Genomic DNA, 17,299 nt, shown 5'->3' on the forward strand with positions numbered 1-17,299 from the left:
ATAGCTAGTTATTTTTCACAATTTCACATTATGTTAACATATGTACTATATTCTTATTCTTAAGTGAGTTAATGAATAAATATATGTAAATATTAGAAAAAGATGAAGAATGTGGACTGTGAAGTCAGGGTGATCTGATTCTGAACCCCAGCCCCCTCTCCTACTTAGGAGCCTCCAGCAAATTTTATCACCTCTCAGAGCTTCCAGTTTCTTCATATGAAAAATGGGGTAAATATGCTATAAAAATTTAAAATATTATAGATGAGGCACATCGCTCTCTTCTTGAATCAGGGCAGTGCTTGGTAGCTGGTCTGAGCTCTGTGGGACACAAGACCCTGGGAGCAACCAGGAGCAGCAGCCCCTGGAAGCCACTTGGGAACTGCCCTCTCCCCAGCGGACACATGCCCTGTGGACAGGGGTCCAGTCCAGCAGGCCACCTGGCCAGCTCTGATGCTCACAGGGAAGCAGAGCCGGGGAGCGTTGCAAGCCTGAGGCCAGCTCTGCCCAGCTGGCTTGATTCTGTGGCTCTTGGACCTCATCATTAGCGTCAGCTTCCTGATAGAAAGTCACAGCTGGGTTTCTGTTTAGTCTCTGGGGCAGAATTGAATTATTTGCTCCAAGGCCCTTTCTCCCATGATTCTCTAACTGTGTTGCTTTCATCTTCCAGGAAGTGTTAATGGATGTCATCTCGGTGAGAGGTAGAGAAAGACAGAGAAGGATCCCTCTGCTCCCTCTCCTCCCTCCCCTCCTCCTGTCTCCATCCCCGCCTCCCTCAGCATAATCACTGGCATCATAGTCACTGTCACTGTCCCAGCAGTCACCATGGTAGGGCAACTGCTAAAGCTAGGCCAGGGCCAGGGTGCTCTGTGTACACGTCCTCACTAAATCTTCTCGACAGCCCCCAGAGGAAGGTATTATTATCCCCATTTTGCAGATGATGAAACAGAGACTTAAAGAGGTGAAATAATTTGCCCAAAGGGAGCAGGATGCACACTTAGTTTTATCCAACTCCAGAGAGCGCACGAGGGATCCCAGCAAGCGCCCGAGACGTTTGTAAATATCAAGTGCCACGTGATGGGCCTCTGGGGAAGGGGAGATGCTGGCCCTGAAAAGCAGTAAGAGGGCAACCAAGAGGAGGAAGGGAGGACGGCCAATGGGCAGGAGCGGAGGCAGACAGCGGGAGAGCACAGACCACGTTTGCGGAGCAGGGGGATGAGCCAGGCCCAGAGCAAGCAGGAGCTGCGGGGAGGGGCCGGAACACGACTTTCCTCCTCTGATCAGTCGCAGCAAAAATAAATGTTAATCATCCACACAGGGGGCTCTCCCTGAGCTTGCAGAATTGCTTGACAATTTCCACCCTCCTTAGAAAAGCAAAAAGGTTTCGAGGGACCTGTGAGGGAGCCTGGGGCAGAGTCTGGGAAGTTGTCTCATGATTTCCCAGATCTTTCTTTTCCCCGAGAGTCCTAAGCCTGTTCTGTAATCATTAGCATTTTGGGGCTGAGCCTTTTCAAACTGGCGGAACAAAAGCGACCACTGAGGCCCAGGAGAAAAGGTCGGAAGAAGGTCACAGCCCAGAATCTGTCCGATGGAGACATAAAGCTGCTGGTGAACATTATCCGGGCTTATGACATTCCAGTGAGGAAGCCGACAACCAGGTGAGAGCCCTCCTGGACAGCGTTGGGATGGAAGGTGCAGGATCCCATCTTTTTACTGCATGTTCACACTCGTTTTTAACGTTGTCCTTACTCTGTGCAGGCCAAGGGCAGGAGAGGGGGCGTCTCGGGAAGTTCTTGATGAAGGCAGGGCCCTACTGGTTGCAAGTGACAATCAAATCAGCCAATTTAGGGTAAAGAGGGAATTTATTGGGAATATCCCGTAGAACTCAAGGACAAGAGGTACAGCAAACCGCACAGTAGGCTGTGAAGATGCAGGTGCTCTCTGTAGAGGCCCCGTTCTCTCTCACGCGCCCCCCTCTATGCGTTTGCTCCACTCTTCTCTGTGTGATGGAAGTGGCCCATCCAGTCAGGGTACCACCCACCAAGCCTCAGCTTCCCGGGAGTGAATCTGAAGGTTCTATCTTGGGTCGGGTGTTGATGCACATCTAATCACCCACAGCCAGAGACACAGATCACGAGGGCCCGCCTGAAGTGGGGGATAGTTCTTGGAGAAGTAGGTGCCCCAAAGGTGTATATTCTAGATTCTGAAACATGTGCTCTGAGCACAAAAATGTGATGTCTCTTGTATCTACTCAGAGAAATGATTTATGTCTATTGTATCTCACGACGTTGGGGCAATGGGGAGCCCTTGACCATAGGTAAGAGAAGCCTAAGTTTCTTATCCCCTTGGAGAACGGAGATGGAAGGCCGAGAATTACTTCTCTTTGCAGATGCCCCTGCCAGTGTCATGAGGGAGACTCACACAGTAGCTAATAATTCATTGTACGTTCAGCATGTTCTGGGCCACTAGAAGCTTTCGTGTATTTTATTCCCCTTACTTCTCACTGCTATCACTGTTTCATCCAGCCGTCTGATCACAAAAGTACACCCTGCTGGCCCTTGGCATCTTTCCTCCCTAGGCTTTTCCCTTTAAATTGTCCATCCCCCCCACCCCCCAAAAATTAAATAAATTATCCACACACCCCCATTATTTTGCCCTACTTTTTTTTCTGCTAACTCTTCCACCTATCACAGAGCATCCGACCATCACCAACTCTTCCCAATGTTCTGTTACATGTAAATGTCCGCTTAAGCTCTTGCATCTGTGCCATCGCACTGCTTCCTTGAGCCACAGCCCAACCCTTTCATCTTGGTTGCATCCAAGTTCAACTGTGGGGTTCAAAGCTGTTTTTTAAAAGAGTATGCAGGTGTTTCTCGTATTTGCGGTTTCTATGAAGTTTTTTAAGATTTAAACTGTTTTCTTAAAATAATTATAAGGAAGCATGTAGTTGACCCTGTATGTTACACATTCCGGTGTAGACTCACCAAGACAGCTCAAATATCACCTCTTGCACTAAACCTACCCAAATCTTAACCCTCTACCCTTGCAACTAAACTCAATAGGATTTTTTATCTCCCTCTCTGAACTTTCATGGCTCATACCCATCCCTCTAGTCAAACATATTGTGATTATTTGTTTATCTGAAGCGTGTCTTATTTGCCTTTGCAGCCCCAGAGTCTAGCAGAGGGCCTGTTGTATAGTAGATTGCTCAACAAACGTTTGTGTAATAATGGAACGGATGGGGTTCCAAACAGAAAAAGGTTTTCTCTGGCAACTGTCATGTTAAATGTTCCACTTTCGGAGTTCCCGTCGTGGCGCAGTGGTTAACGAATCCGACTAGGAACCATGGGGTTGTGGGTTCAGTCCCTGGCCTTGCTCAGTGGGTTGAGGATCCGGCGTTGTCGTGAGCTGTGGTGTAGGTTGCAGACTCGGCTCAGATCCCTCACTGCTGTGGCTCTGGCTAGGCCGGCGGCTACAGCTCCAATTCGACCCCTAGCCTGGGAACCTCCATATGCCGCAGGAGCGGCCCAGGAAATGGCAAAAAGGCAAAAAAAAAAAAAAGTTCCACTTTCATTGTCATGTAGATTGTCTGAAACCCTTAACTGCGAAAAGGTAAGACAGTCTGCTGGGAAGAGACAATCTGTACTTTGCCAAATAATGACTGTGAAATACACAGCAAACCGTAAAGTTCAAAACAAATGTCCAAGTGGTTGTTGGGATGCGGGGGAAGGTGTCTGAGAAAGGCTCTCTGGACCTGACCTTCATTCCTTCCTTTAAGAATGGCAGCTCAAAAAGGAAAGAGGGCAAGACTCACAGATCTCAACTCAAGCTGGGAATCCCTGACCTCCCTTTCCCAGTAGTGTCTTCCCTGGGATATGTAGCTCAAGGTTACTGGTGAGTGTAGGTTTAAAGAAACTAGGGGGAGAGGATCAGAATTGGATGGAGACAGGGTAGGCCAGTTAGGAAACTCAGGACTCTGCTGAGAGGATTGAGGCTCTCAGTTATGGGGGGAGAGGCACCCATGAGAAAGCAGAGAGAAGTGGTCTTTTTCTGCTAGCGCAGTCAGACGTGCAGGCCGAAGGGTGGCAGTTGGGAAGGCTCTGGAAATCTCTAGGTGACTGGGGAGGCCCAGAGCATATTGAAGGACTTCTGAAGTATGAAGGCGCTTAGAGAGAATGCCTGTCACCATAGCCACCGGCACTGTACATCTTTGGGGAAACCATCTGCTCAGTATATAATCAGACTTTCCCTGTCATTTATTTCTTTCATACATTTTCCCTCCCAGCAAATTCCAGCAGCCATCGAGATCTTCAAGGACTTTTGGCGAAAAGCATGCTGCTTCCCCAACCACACACAGCCCAACCCACAGTGCTGACTACCCCCTCGGCCAGGTGAAGTACCCAAATGCTGGCTCTCCACTTAGAATCTTGCCCCTTGTGTTTTTAAGAGTCGCCTAGAAACTTCATAGTCTGTTTTCTGCCTCGTTTTCTTTGGAAACATACTATTTAGAAACATATTCTATCTCTGTTAATAGCAAAAAAAAAATTTCACTAATTGTTACGGACTCTTTGCTGTTCGTTTTAAGGTTTTAGTACGTCCTTTTGTAGAAGTTTCATTTCAGCGGACAATTTGCCATACAACTACGGCCGAAGGCCCAAACCCCAGCTGGAATGAAGAACTTGAACTTCCATTTAGGTGAGCCTATTTCCCAATATCACAAGTGCCTCCCATCACATCATGGGAAAATGTCCAACTTTTTTTTTTCTTTTTTTTTTTCCCCGTCTTTTTAGGACCGCACGCATGGCATATGGAAGTTCCCAGGCCAGGGGTCTAATCAGAGCTGTAGCCAATGGCCTGCGCCACAGCCACAGCAACGCAGGATCCAAGTCGTGCCTACAACCTACACCGCAGCTCACGGCAATGCTGGATCCTTAACCCACTGAGCGAGGCCAGGGATCAAACCTGAATCCTCATGGACGCCAGTCAGGTTCATTAACCAGTGAGCCACAGTGGGAACTCCAAAATGTCGAACGTTTTAAATTTTGGTTCATTGTTAGGACCCCACTCCTCTCCAGACTCTGACTTTTTATAGCCCAAGCTTCCCATTGCCTTGATCCCACAGCTCCTACACTGCTTTTCTTTTCTTCCCCATCCCCTCAACTCTAGAAACTTGAAGTAATTTTCAAGCTCCCTAGCTCCCATACATTAAGATTCCCTATCAGAAGTACATAGTCATTTCAAATTTTTGATTAGGAGTTCCCTGGTGGCTCAGTGGGTGAAGGATCCAGGGTCGTCACTGCTGTGGCTCAGGTCACTTGGGTCTGTGGCACGAGTTCAGTCCCCGGCCTGGGAACTTCCACGTGCTGCATGTACAACCAAAAAAAAATTTTTTTTAATAAATAAAATAAAATTTTTGATTAAATGAATGTTAGCTATTTAAAAGACTCCTTATTTCAGATTTAACGCAAACTGAGAAATTCTCTAATGCTCTATTTTTCCGGAAAATAAACTAAAACCTAAAGATGGAATGTGACTCGCATAATGCAAAAAAATCAGAAACAAGAAGATAAACTAGTTAAGGAGAAGAGAAAATACGCTGTTGCACATACCACAAACAAGAGGAATGATGAATGTCGAAGGCAAATAATGTTCAAGAACATAGATGCAGTAGCCTATCCCGGCCTGTGCCGTGGACTCAGACCACGTGCGGTTACAGGGGACGAACCTCCCCCCGCCCTGCTTTCCTTATTTGTGGGGAAGGGGAGTGCGAGGCAGGGACCCTTCAACCTGCCACATACCAATAGGAGGTTTGTGACCAGGGAACGGTCTGACAGAGAAGCACCTTCCAGGGCCCAGCTGCTTTGGAAGTCCACCTACCAGCACCAGGGCCAGCTGGGGGCGGGTGTGTGCAGCCCGGCCACGTTGCCAGCTCAGCCCTGGCCCGCGGGCTCCTTGCGAAGCTCCGCAGGGTTGGGGGGGGCGGGTGTGAGACGCACCAGGGCAAGCCAGCAGGAGGGTTTGCCTCTCTGCACGGAGCCTCCAGGCTCGGGCCTTTCCCTCTGAGGGCAGGTCCTCTCGCAGCATCTCCAAGCTAGAGGAATCCTTGAAGTGAGAGTCCCCCCATGCACCCTCGCATCTACGCTCACGTCCAGGTGCTTCTCCAGTTTCGACATGTGAGTGCTCATTATTCCCCTTTGGCTCTTTTCACGTTCCATCTGCAGGGCCCCCAACGGGGATTATAGCACCACGAGTTTGCAGTCAGTGAAAGATGACGTGTTCATCAACATTTTTGATGAAGTGCTCTATGATGTCTTGGAGGTAAGGTCGTGGCTTTGGGGAGGATGTGTGTTCATTTTCGTATACTCTACTCACAGTATAAGTCCTGGCAGGGAGCGGAAAATTTCCCCGTACCCTTCTGGGTTCTTTTGTCTGGTATAATCATTAAATCGATACAAAAATTAACAAGAAAATAAAATAACATTTAGTTTTGTATGTACAGCGTTGTCTTAGCCATAGGATCTAAGAAGTGACCAAAGCTGACAGCTTTTATGTCTTTTAGACGGAGAAACAATGCGTTTGTGATGAACTGACAGGGCAAAGATGTTCGGGCTTGGGGCAGTAAATTAGTAAGGAAGTAACAAGGCTGGTTCGTACAACCGCCTCGGCCCTGAATTCCTCGAGTCTGGTGATAAGGACATCTCGCTACCTCCTGGAGCAGGGAGGGCACCTGTCACTGGGAGGTTTCTTTCCTGCTTAATGGAGACAAAGGAGGGTCAGCATGTTGTTCTTGCACCAGCCGTGTTTGAAGACGCTTGAATTCAAAATCATCAATACGTCACTGGCATATTTTGGGGCAGCCTGCCCTGAGCTGTGTCGTCCCCAAATTTGGAATGTTTGAAACCTGGCATGTATAAGCGGAGAAAGGAGGAAAAGAACCAGCTTTTCTGTTTTTAGTTTGAGTGTCTGTTGTGATCCAGGACTTATTCTAAGAGCTTTTTATACATTGTCCTAATTCTTTTTTTTTTTTTTTTTTGTCTTTTTAGGGCTGTACCTGCAGCATATGGAGGTTCCCAAGGTAGGGGTTGAATAGGAGCTGTAGCTGCCAGCCTACACCACAGCCACAGCAATGCCAGATCCTTAACCCACTGAGCGAGGCCAGGGGTTGAACCCGAGTCCTCATGGATACCAGTTGGGTTCGTTACCACCAAGCCGTGATGGGAACTCCATACGTTGTCTTAATTCTAAAATAACTCTATGAAGTAGATTGTTAAATCCCCAATTTATTGATGGGAAAGCTAAGGTTCAGAGAAGTAAATGACTTTTCTAGAGTCACAGAACTATTAAGTGTCTCAACCAGAATGCGACTTAGGTCTATTTAACCTAAACTAACCGTGTTTTCAGCTTAAATCCTGCTGCTTTCCTGCTGCCAAGTTGATCCCATGACTGACTGTCTGGAGTTGTTAAACGTTATCACTTCCCACCCTCCTTCAGGATGACCGTGAAAGAGGAAGTGGAATCCACACCCGCATCGAGAGACACTGGTTGGGATGTGTGAAAATTCCATTCAGCACCATCTATTTCCAAGCCAGGGTAAGCATCCGAAGTCAGAATTCCAAGGGAATAGGGAATTCTCTTCTGCTCTATCCATTTTTCCTGCTAAAGCTTTCTTTGTGGATACATACTCTTAACCCTGAGAGAACTTAACATGGAAGGCCACAGTTGGAAAGCTAAAAACCACTGTATAAAGCCATTGATCTTCTGTCCTACTGGATGGATTTTTAGAACATCTGCCTTCCTTAAGTTAGGAAAGTTAATGTTTGACTTTTCCAAAGTGAAACATCTCTTAACACTTAAGCAGAAGGGAGGAAGGTGGGACAAGGTAGAAACTTGTCAAAATGACAAAAGTGGAGTGGATAGAGGCCTGAAAGTAACTTGAAGAAAACAATCAGGACAGTGGATGGCCCATCTAATCAAATCCATTCTGTTAATGTTTCCTAAGCCCTCAAGATTTCAAATATGAAAAATGGTTAGTGAAGACTCTCTTAGCTAAAACCCTAGTTTAACAATTTTGCCTAAGGGGATCCATCAGGTTAGCAATTCTTGAATGATTCAGTAGCTCTAATCTGGGACCATTAGAGATTTTGCAGTAGTTTTAATAGCCCAGTATTAAGTCCATGGAAACAGGAGGCTTTGAGCCATAGCCTGCAGCTCATCTCAAAAGGCTACAGAGGAAATGGTTTATATTCCTCACTTGATGACTACAGACAGCAAATGCTGCCTGGGCCACAAGTCTCGAGCAAGACCAAGACCAAAACTCAAGTCTTGTAGCCGAAAATGCGGCCTCTGTACACCAGCACCAACTAGGTCTCCAAGACAGAGTTTTGAGGAAGAGAAAGAACAGCTTTATTGCTCTGCCAGGCAGAGGAGGACATGGCAGGCTAGCGCCTCAAAAGTATGCCCTGACTTGAGAGGGGATGGCAAGGGGTGTTACAGGTGCAGCTCAGAAGACGGGGTGGCTGGTTAAGGTGTCTGTGTTACTCTTCACCCACAGACCGTTTCAGAGTCGTCCAGGCCGTGGGTCTGTGATGGTTTCTGGTTGTCTTCAGGGTTCTCCTTCCTTCACCTGCTCTCCGGAATGAAGACTGCTCACAGGCAGGGGGTGTCAGGCAGTGTTTCAGTTACAAGAGAAAACATGAGGTGCAACACGAGGTTACTAACTGGAAAGTAACCATGAGTAGTAAGTTAGTGGCCCAGTCATGGAGACTCTTTTAACTAGTTTTTAGCTGTAATAAGATTTCCTAATCATTAACTCTTGAGTCAGCCTTTTGAGACTGAGAGGAGCCCTGAGAGGCTAAAGGAAAGGGCTTTGACTTCAAAATGCAAAGATTTAGGGTCTGGTGCAGAGTTTCAGTCTGAGAGGTTTGGATTGCCTTGAAATCTCAAGAATCCTTTGAGGAAATGCAATCCTCCCTAGACCAAAGGGGCTGTCTACAGGTGATGCTGCAGTTATATGCTTGCCCAAAATTTTACTTTTTTTTTTTTTTTTTGTCTTTTTGGGGCTACACCCACGGCACCTTGTGTTTTCTTTTTTACTCTGCTTGTCATTATAAAAGTTTCCGATGCTGAAGCTCATGCTCTTACCTGAACCCACAGGCGACGATTGGTGATAATCTGGAAACATTTTGGTTGTCACAACTAGTAGGGGCGCAACTGGTAACTGGTGTGTGGAGGCCAGGAGTGCGGCAAACACCTGGCCATGCTCAGGACAGGCCTCCATAACCAAGAGCTGGCCGGCTCCAGATGCCAGCAGTGCCCAGGCTGAGAAACTCTGTCTTCAGTTCTTACACTTCAACTATTTGGAGACAGTGCCCAGGTCCGCTTGGCTCATCTCTCTATTTTACAGACCAGATGTGCTCAGGTATTTCAGCTGTGCTTTATACGACACTGGTTTTACAGCCTTCTGCTCCCTTCCCCTCCCACCTGCCTGGATACAGGATCTGGGAGAACTCTGCCAACACAAGGAGGAAAACAAATAAGAGCTTGCTTCATTTCTCTCTAGAGGGCATATTCGCTGAAAGTTTAAGTTCTTTCTCTATTTCTCCTGAGACATAACTGCCCCAAAAGACCAAAATAAAATTGGATTCTTTGAAAATCTGTGGATATCAAATCCTAGCCCTTGAGTAGTTTTGTAGACAATCTTTCATAAACGTGATGTTGCTTCGGACTTCGCAGGAGTGAGTTCTGTCTTTTGGAGCCTCTACATAAATGAGGTCATTTTTATGTAAGTGGCTTATAATTCCTTTAGCCTACATTTATTGAGTGCCTACTGTGTATGTGAAACACTCCCGTATATTGGAGAAGGATGGTACCAAAGGGAGCACGAGGCAGGATAACTACACAAAAGCAGGTATCTGACAACACAGCACCTGTGCACACAGCAATAAAGGCCGGCAGAACGTGTCAGGGCAATAAATGAAAGAAGTGACCCGTATGTGACGCTGGTGGAGACGAAAAAGCAAATCATGAAGGAAACAACATCCAGCCTGAGCCTTGAAGAATGATCGAAGTTCTAAACGGTGGCGATGGGAAGTTGGGCCCTTCCGGGAAAGGCCACTGGCTGCCACTAACACGTGCTGAGCACTTATCACAGGACGTTTTTCTTGGTGCTTTACCATCTGTTAATCCAGTCAGCACACACTGACTGCAAAGTAGCTACTATTATTGTCTCCTTTCTGCAAATGCCCAAGCCAAGTCCCTTGGAGTTTAACCCAGAATTTGAACCCAGACACCCTAGCATTGGTATCAGGCTGCATATCTAGTACCCACTCTGGTGAACCCAGAAAAGCAGGCAGGGAAAGGAGAGCCCTTGCTGTGACAGCAGAGAGAGACAGCACAGAGGGACGGGGAGGGGTGGGAGGTAGATGCTGGGGACCAGTCTGAGCACCTCTTACGGAGTTCATCAGAGGATGAGGCGTTGACACTTGCCTTTGAACTTCTGTTAGAAAATCCGCAGGGTGTTTACCAAGTCGTGTTTTCTTCGCAGATTGATGGGACATTTAAAATCGACATTCCTCCAGTTCTTCTGGGCTACAGCAAGGAGCGGAGTGTGACGGCGGATCGGGGCTTTGATCCCGTCCGAAGCCTGAGTGCAGGCTCCTACCTCACCCTGTTTATTACCTTGGAGCCGCAGCTGGTTCCCGGGGAGTCGGTTCGAGAAAAGGTACTGGTGAACTCTGGAATCATGTGTCTGATGTGGATGAAACGTGAGAAGTGCCTGCAAGGCTACGCTCTCATAAACCGAGGGCTGAACGGCACAGGCAGAGGTTTCCTTACCTGGGTGTCCATTTAGTGCTCTTTCGCTTTGGACAGAACACGGGTGAGCAAACAGCTGCGAGGGTTGGTACTGCCATTGAGCCAATAATGCCAGTTGGCAATTTAAACTTTTAGCAAAGCAAAACAAATAGAAACATGCTCTACTTTTACAGGAATTTTCTTAATGAGAAGAAAATGAACCATGACAAACTGGAAAAGCAGGCTGCTCTCTTCTCTTGACGTTTGTTGGCAAGCATGCTGAAATGTGTTTCTCAGTCTGACGTCACAGCCCTGGTTGTGCCGTGCATTGAATCAGCGCATCGGATGGCAAAGCTCGGTGACCTTCAGGGGTCACTGCAGTTCATTTCCGTGCCTTTGAACAGAAACAAATGAATACATGCACGAGTACTCCAGTGTTGTGCAGCCCTAGAAAAAAAGAAATTCTTCAATTTCTACTTGTTAGCAACTGTTCCCCAACCTTCAGAATTGGGAGATACTTTTTTTTTTTTTTTTTTGGCTTTTTAGGGCCGCACCCATGGCATATGGAAGTTCCCAGGCTAGGGGTCGCATCGGAGCTACAGCTGCCGGCCCACGCCACAGCCACAGCAACGCCAGATCTGAGCTGTATGTGCAACCTACACTGCAGCTCACGGCAATGCCAGATCCTTGACCCACTGAGCGAGGCCTGGGATCGAACCCGCATGCTCATGGATGCTAGTCAGATCCGTTTCTGCTGCGCCACGACCAGAACTCCCTGTCCCCTCTCTTCATACTCAGCTGTCGTGTGAGATGAGGTCTTCGACTGAGAGATGAGGAAAAGGGGCTCACCTTCTCGGGTTCACCCAGGCAGTAAGTGGCAGAGCTAACGACTAAACATCCATCTGATTTTAAATCATCTCTATTCAGCAAATATTTACTTTGTGACAGGCATTTTTTAAGCACTGGGGATATAGCAGCCTAAAAAAGCAGATAAAATTCCAAGTTGTTAACTGCTAGGCGATCCTGCACGTATTATTACGCCAACTCTTTGCTTTATCCATTGTAATTTAGACTTAGAGGGAGATGAAAAAAAAACTGCACACATCTCTGTTACTTTTTCAGTATTTCAGTTTGGTTCACAGAGAAATTGCTATCACTGTTTCATATTTGCAAGGCATTTATAGGAAAAAATGAAGGACTGTTGGGAAAACAAATCTGAAATTCGAATTAATCTTATATGCTAGACTTTGTCACTAAAGCTGTGACAAATAGGTTCTACAGAAGACGTGTTAGAATGTATACATTTCAAAATATTTTTAGAAGGGGAAACATGTATTTGGAATGTTTTTCTTCATGTACAAACTCAAGAGAAAGAAAAAGCATATTTACACAGAAGACTGCTTCCAGACAAAAGATTATTTGCTATTTCTGTTGTTTTTTGTTTGCTTTTTTTGTTTTGTTTTGTTTTTTAAGGTCTCACTGGTGCACCCACAGCATATGGAGGTTCCCAGTCTAGGGGTCTAATTGGAGCTGTAGCTGCCGGCCTACACCACAGCCACAGCCACATCAGATTCTAGCTGCCCATCTGCCACCTACACCACAGCTCACGGCAACGCCAGATCCTTCACCCACTGAGTGAGGCCAGGGATTGAACCCTCAACTTCATGGATGCTAGTCTCAGGTTCATTACCACTGAGGCACGATGGGAACTGCTCTGTCTTCTTCATAGAAGCACAGACCAGCTAGTATTACATCTGGAGGAGAGCAGTCTGGGACTGTGGCTGAAAAGCTGAAAACCAGAGGGGCCTTTGCACTGGGCATTCTTGCCAGGCCCTGACCTCCAACTCCAGGAGTTCTGAGTCCTGGTCCCTCCCTTTCTTAAAAGGAGGTATCTAAGCTGTCAGCTGCTGTTTTGGGTGGCCTTTCACTGCCCTGCTGTGGCTATACAGAGCATTTCTTAGATCTCAAAAATGAAAAAACCCCTTGGAATATAGACTCTCAGCCCTCCTTGTTAAGGAAGCCTGGTGCACTGACAGGACCCTAGCATCCTAAACACACAGCAGTGGAAAAAGCCACTCAGTGACAGAGACCCACTTAATAGCAGGGACCCACTACCTGGAATTGTTTTCACACTTAGCAGCAGCTTCCTGGATTAGCAGATTAGAGTTTTGCCTCCACCATCATCCCATGTTGAACCATGTTCCATATAGTTTATTTTAAAGGCATTTACTCAGGAGTGGGTTAAGGATCCGGTGTTGCTGTGGCTGTGGTGTAGGCTGGCAGCTATAGCTCTGATTTGACCCCTCCCTAGCCTGGGAACTTCCACATGCTGCAGGTGTGGCCCTAAAAAGACAAAAAATAAATAAATTAAAAAATTAATTTAATTAAATGTAAAAAATTTAAAAGGCATTTACTCATGGAACTTTCGAAGAAAAATCACTAGCAGCTCCTGAAACTCTTATTTTAATGTGCTCTACATTGTCTTGGTAAAAACAAAAGTTTTTAAAAATAGATTATTTCTGTTAAAGTCTTCCTCTTGTTTCTTTTTTCTTTCTTTGCTTCTGGTAGATGGGTGACATGCTTAAAAAGGTACCAGGTGTTCTGTTTTACCATTCTTCAGTCAATAGTTATTAGGCTTTCATTAGCTGCTTCTGTCCTCCGCCACCTTATGGAAGCTGCTGTGTCCCGATGTGTGTATGTGATTCCTTGGCAGTGAACTACAGATACCTGCAGTTCATGAACAATGTCTAGCTTTGTCTTTTGGCCCATTTCATGTTGTGGGAACGATTCCTTACTGAGCTCTGAATCTGGACGTCGCATGTCTGAATGTCTCTTGCATACTGGGGGCTACCTCCACTGCTTGCAAATTCATAAAATCCACGAGCCGCTTCTTTTGTGGCTGTGACAATTATTTCTGGTCCATGGAGCTGTCACAGAGTAGGTCTCCAAAGAGAAGGTAAACCCATTCAGTTTTCTGTAAATATTTATATTAACCCAGGGGCTAAAGAATTGAACCAGTTATGAATCTTCCAAATTTCACATTGAATCAAATTGTGAATTTGTCAGTTCCAGCTTTATTTGTTTCATAAGAAATGATCCAAATCCTTTTATTATTTAGCTGTTGCTTGGTACTTCTTAGATTACCAACCTAGCATCCTACTCCTTAAATGACTGTTTCAGTCCTTTAAATGGCATTCTATCGGCCTAAACACGTGTTAATGACCACGAATAGACATCTGTTAAATGCTTACCTCAGTGCAGAGAATACAAAATGATTCAAACCTGGGCCCTGCTCCCCAGAAGCTCTGAGTACAGAGTCAAAATACACAGCAGAACATCCAGGTTCAAGTGGCAGAAAAAGTTATATATACGCTTTTCAACTTGGAAGACCAGTAGTCAGTACAGATTCAAGAGTTTTCCTGTTCTTTCTGGACAGGGCCTATAGCTGCCTCTCTTTAATGCTTCCACAGCACACTGTGTCTGTTCCTATAGGATTTGGGGTTAAGGTTTTTTTGTGTGTTTTTAAATCTTTTCTGGCCGTACTCGTGGCATATGGATGTTCCCAGGTTAGGGGACAAATTGGAGCTGCAGCTGCCAGCCTACACCACAGCCACAGCAATGCTGGATCCGAGCTGCATTTGTGACCTACACCACAGCTCATAGCGACACTGAATCGTGAACCCACCGAGCAAGGCCAGGGATCAAACCTGCATCCTCATGGGTGCTAGTTAGTTCATTTCCACTGAGCCACAACAGGAACTCTGGGTCAAGTATTTTAAATTACCTGATGGCTTCGTAATAGTCTCCTCTAGACGAGGAGTTTCTTGAGAGCACTGTTTCATGAACATCTATCCAGACTGCCTAGAACCTTTGAGACTTACAGCAAACATTTTTCAAGTCTTTGGATAAATATGAAAAATTTAATGAGTTTAAAAATTCAACAAGGTGCTGCTTTCACCCCCTTGTTTCACCATTTTCCGTCTTTCTACAGTTGAAATTATTTCTACCCTAGGCGTCTGCGACACAGCCGTACCATAGTTGTATAAGCTCACCATTTCCATGTCTTTATGCTTTCGTCGTAACACCTGTTCAGTAGCTCCCGTGTCCCGGCAGGCACCTGCTGAGCGGCAGGTGGTTCTAATCATGATGATGATGATGGTGAGGATGATGTTAAGACTGAGATGTCAGGTGACAGACACCCCATGAGGATCTACAGGAGGCTTTTGGAAGTGCCCCCCTCCTGCTTAATTAACCCCACAACTGCTACCCCAGTTTCTCAGGTACAACAGGCAACTTAGAAACAGGAGCCACAGTCCAGCTCCAGTATAAGAGGAGTCAAGAGTAATTCAATAGTCTAGATTCTATTAAGAGCCATGAAGAAGTAGTAGGATGTTTTCTCTGCGCTCATGCAGTCATGCGAAACATCTGTTAAACGCTTTGTGCTGGGAGTATCCTTGATCCTGGAGATTTTTTAAAAAACCACCTAGATCAAAACAAAATCCCTAACTTCAGGAATCTCCCTCTATGAGGGAGACAGAGTAAACAAATACTTGAGCAATTTAAAATGCTGAAGGGGCTATCTGGATGCATTTCCCCCCTCAAAAAACAAAGCTTTTAAACCCTGCCTAGAATGTAAATCCTCCTTAAAAATTACTTTTCTAGTAAAATTGTTTGTCTTAAAATCCTTTGGCATGTAAGCAACCATATATAAATTTTTATACTAAACAACAAAAAAATCATATAAAAATATTTGAATATCTGCTTTTTTCATGCTACTTCTTAGCAGTGGCTCGAAGGAAAAATGACTCCATACATCTACAGACAGTTGACATGTGCGCTGTTTCATCTATTTTGAGTAACTCTAAAAAGTCTGGAAATCGGCTTATCTTACTTAGATCAGAGAACCACTTAAAAAAACTATTGCACATTTGATATTTCTAGTTTTGCTTCCTTTTGCCATTACTATTATTTATTATATTGGTTATGGATTTAAAACTTTTTAACACATTCATACATACCTGTAAATTTGTTGTCCTTTTAACATGAGTTGTTTTAGCTTTGCATTTGAAATGTTAGATTTCCGAGCGCTTCTCCCCTCTAAAACCAGCATCAAAATACACATAAAACTATTGCTCGGGCTCATCAATCAGAATTAGTACATGATAGTTGAATTTATTTTTTAATTTGTTTTTTAATACTTTTTGTTTTTTCCATTATAGTTGGTTTACAGTGTTCTGTCAATTTTCTGCTGTACAGCAAAGTGACCCAGTCACACATGCATATATACATTCTTTTACTTTTTTTTTTTTTTTTTTTTTTTGTCTTTTAGTCTTTTGTTGTTGTTGTTGTTGTTGTTGTTGCTATTTCTTGGGCCGCTCCCACGGCATATGGAGGTTCCCAGGCTAGGGGTTGAATCAGAGCTGTAGCCACCGGCCTACGCCAGAGCCACAGCAACGCGGGATCCGAGCCGCGTCTGCAACCTACACCACAGCTCACGGCAACGCCGGATCGTTAACCCACTGAGCAAGGGCAGGGACCGAACCTGCGACCTCATGGTTCCTAGTCGGATTCGTTACCCACTGCGCCACGACGGGAACTCCTACATTCTTTTTCTCACATTGTCCTCCACCAGGCTCCGTCACCAGTGACTAGATATAGTTCCCAGTGCTAGACAGCACGATCTCATTGCTTATCCATTCCAAAATAGTCGAATTTATGTACGTTTATATATATTTATATATATTGTTTTATTTAATCCAGTAATTTCCTGGCTGCTTGCCTGTTGACTACTTTCTTTCAGTGCTGCTGAATGTATTTTAAGTATTTAATGACTCCATCTAATTTCTAAGTTGTCAATAAAATGAAGTAAAGCTTCAGGAATACCAGGGCATGACAGTTTTATAAGGGGGTCACTAAATATTATTTTTCAGAAGCACACACTAAGTTCCGTGGGATCTGAGCTGGTTCTACTGTATCTCCTATAATCATATATAAACTCTTTCTTTCTGAAGTTTGATTCTCAGGAAGATGAGAAATTACTTCAAGCGGCAGAGAAGTTTCAAGCTGAATGTGCCTTAAAGTTTCCAAATCGTCAGTGCCTGACAACAGTGATTGACATTAGTGGGAAAACGGTCTTTATTACCCGTTATCTCAAGCCTTTGAACCCTCCTCAGGAGCTCCTTGGCGCCTACCCCAACAACCCCCAGGCAACAGCTGTAAGTATTTCATAGCCAATCCGTGTTGGCGCTAAAAAGGTTTTAAAATGTCAACGCACTGCCCTCTTAATTACCACATTTCAAGTACTTACAACAGTAACTACATCGAGATCATTAGTGATTAATGAGTAAAACTTTTTTAGTACCATAAGCTTTCTTTCTTTTTCTTTTGTCTTTAAAAAAAAAAAAAAAAGAGCCGTGACCTTGAAATATGGAAGTTCCCAGGCTAGGGGTCAAATTGGAGCTACAGCTGCTGGCCTACGGCCACAGCCACAGCAACATAGGGTCCAAGCCAT

The 17,299-nt window shown here is 45.3% G+C and overlaps 1 protein-coding gene and 1 long non-coding RNA gene across 2 annotated transcripts in view; one reads left to right on the top strand and one right to left on the bottom strand.

Moving 5' to 3' along the window:
- Window positions 1-17,299, top strand: part of CC2D2A (coiled-coil and C2 domain containing 2A) — a 118,984-nt gene that overhangs the window by 84,341 nt on the left and 17,344 nt on the right. The window contains 7 exon segments of the mRNA XM_003128860.6: window positions 1,488-1,655; window positions 4,283-4,388; window positions 4,583-4,692; window positions 6,219-6,315; window positions 7,489-7,587; window positions 10,541-10,717; window positions 16,800-17,003. Coding sequence (XP_003128908.4) covers window positions 1,488-1,655; window positions 4,283-4,388; window positions 4,583-4,692; window positions 6,219-6,315; window positions 7,489-7,587; window positions 10,541-10,717; window positions 16,800-17,003 — 961 coding nt within the window.
- Window positions 8,377-10,533, bottom strand: LOC102159093. Its single transcript, XR_304754.3, has 2 exons — window positions 9,139-10,533; window positions 8,377-8,714 (listed from the first exon to the last, which is right to left on the bottom strand). It is a non-coding gene; the product is annotated as an uncharacterized LOC102159093 (long non-coding RNA).

This window comes from Sus scrofa, chromosome 8, assembly GCF_000003025.6.
Source record: "Sus scrofa isolate TJ Tabasco breed Duroc chromosome 8, Sscrofa11.1, whole genome shotgun sequence".
Classification (NCBI taxonomy): Eukaryota; Metazoa; Chordata; class Mammalia; order Artiodactyla; family Suidae; genus Sus; species Sus scrofa.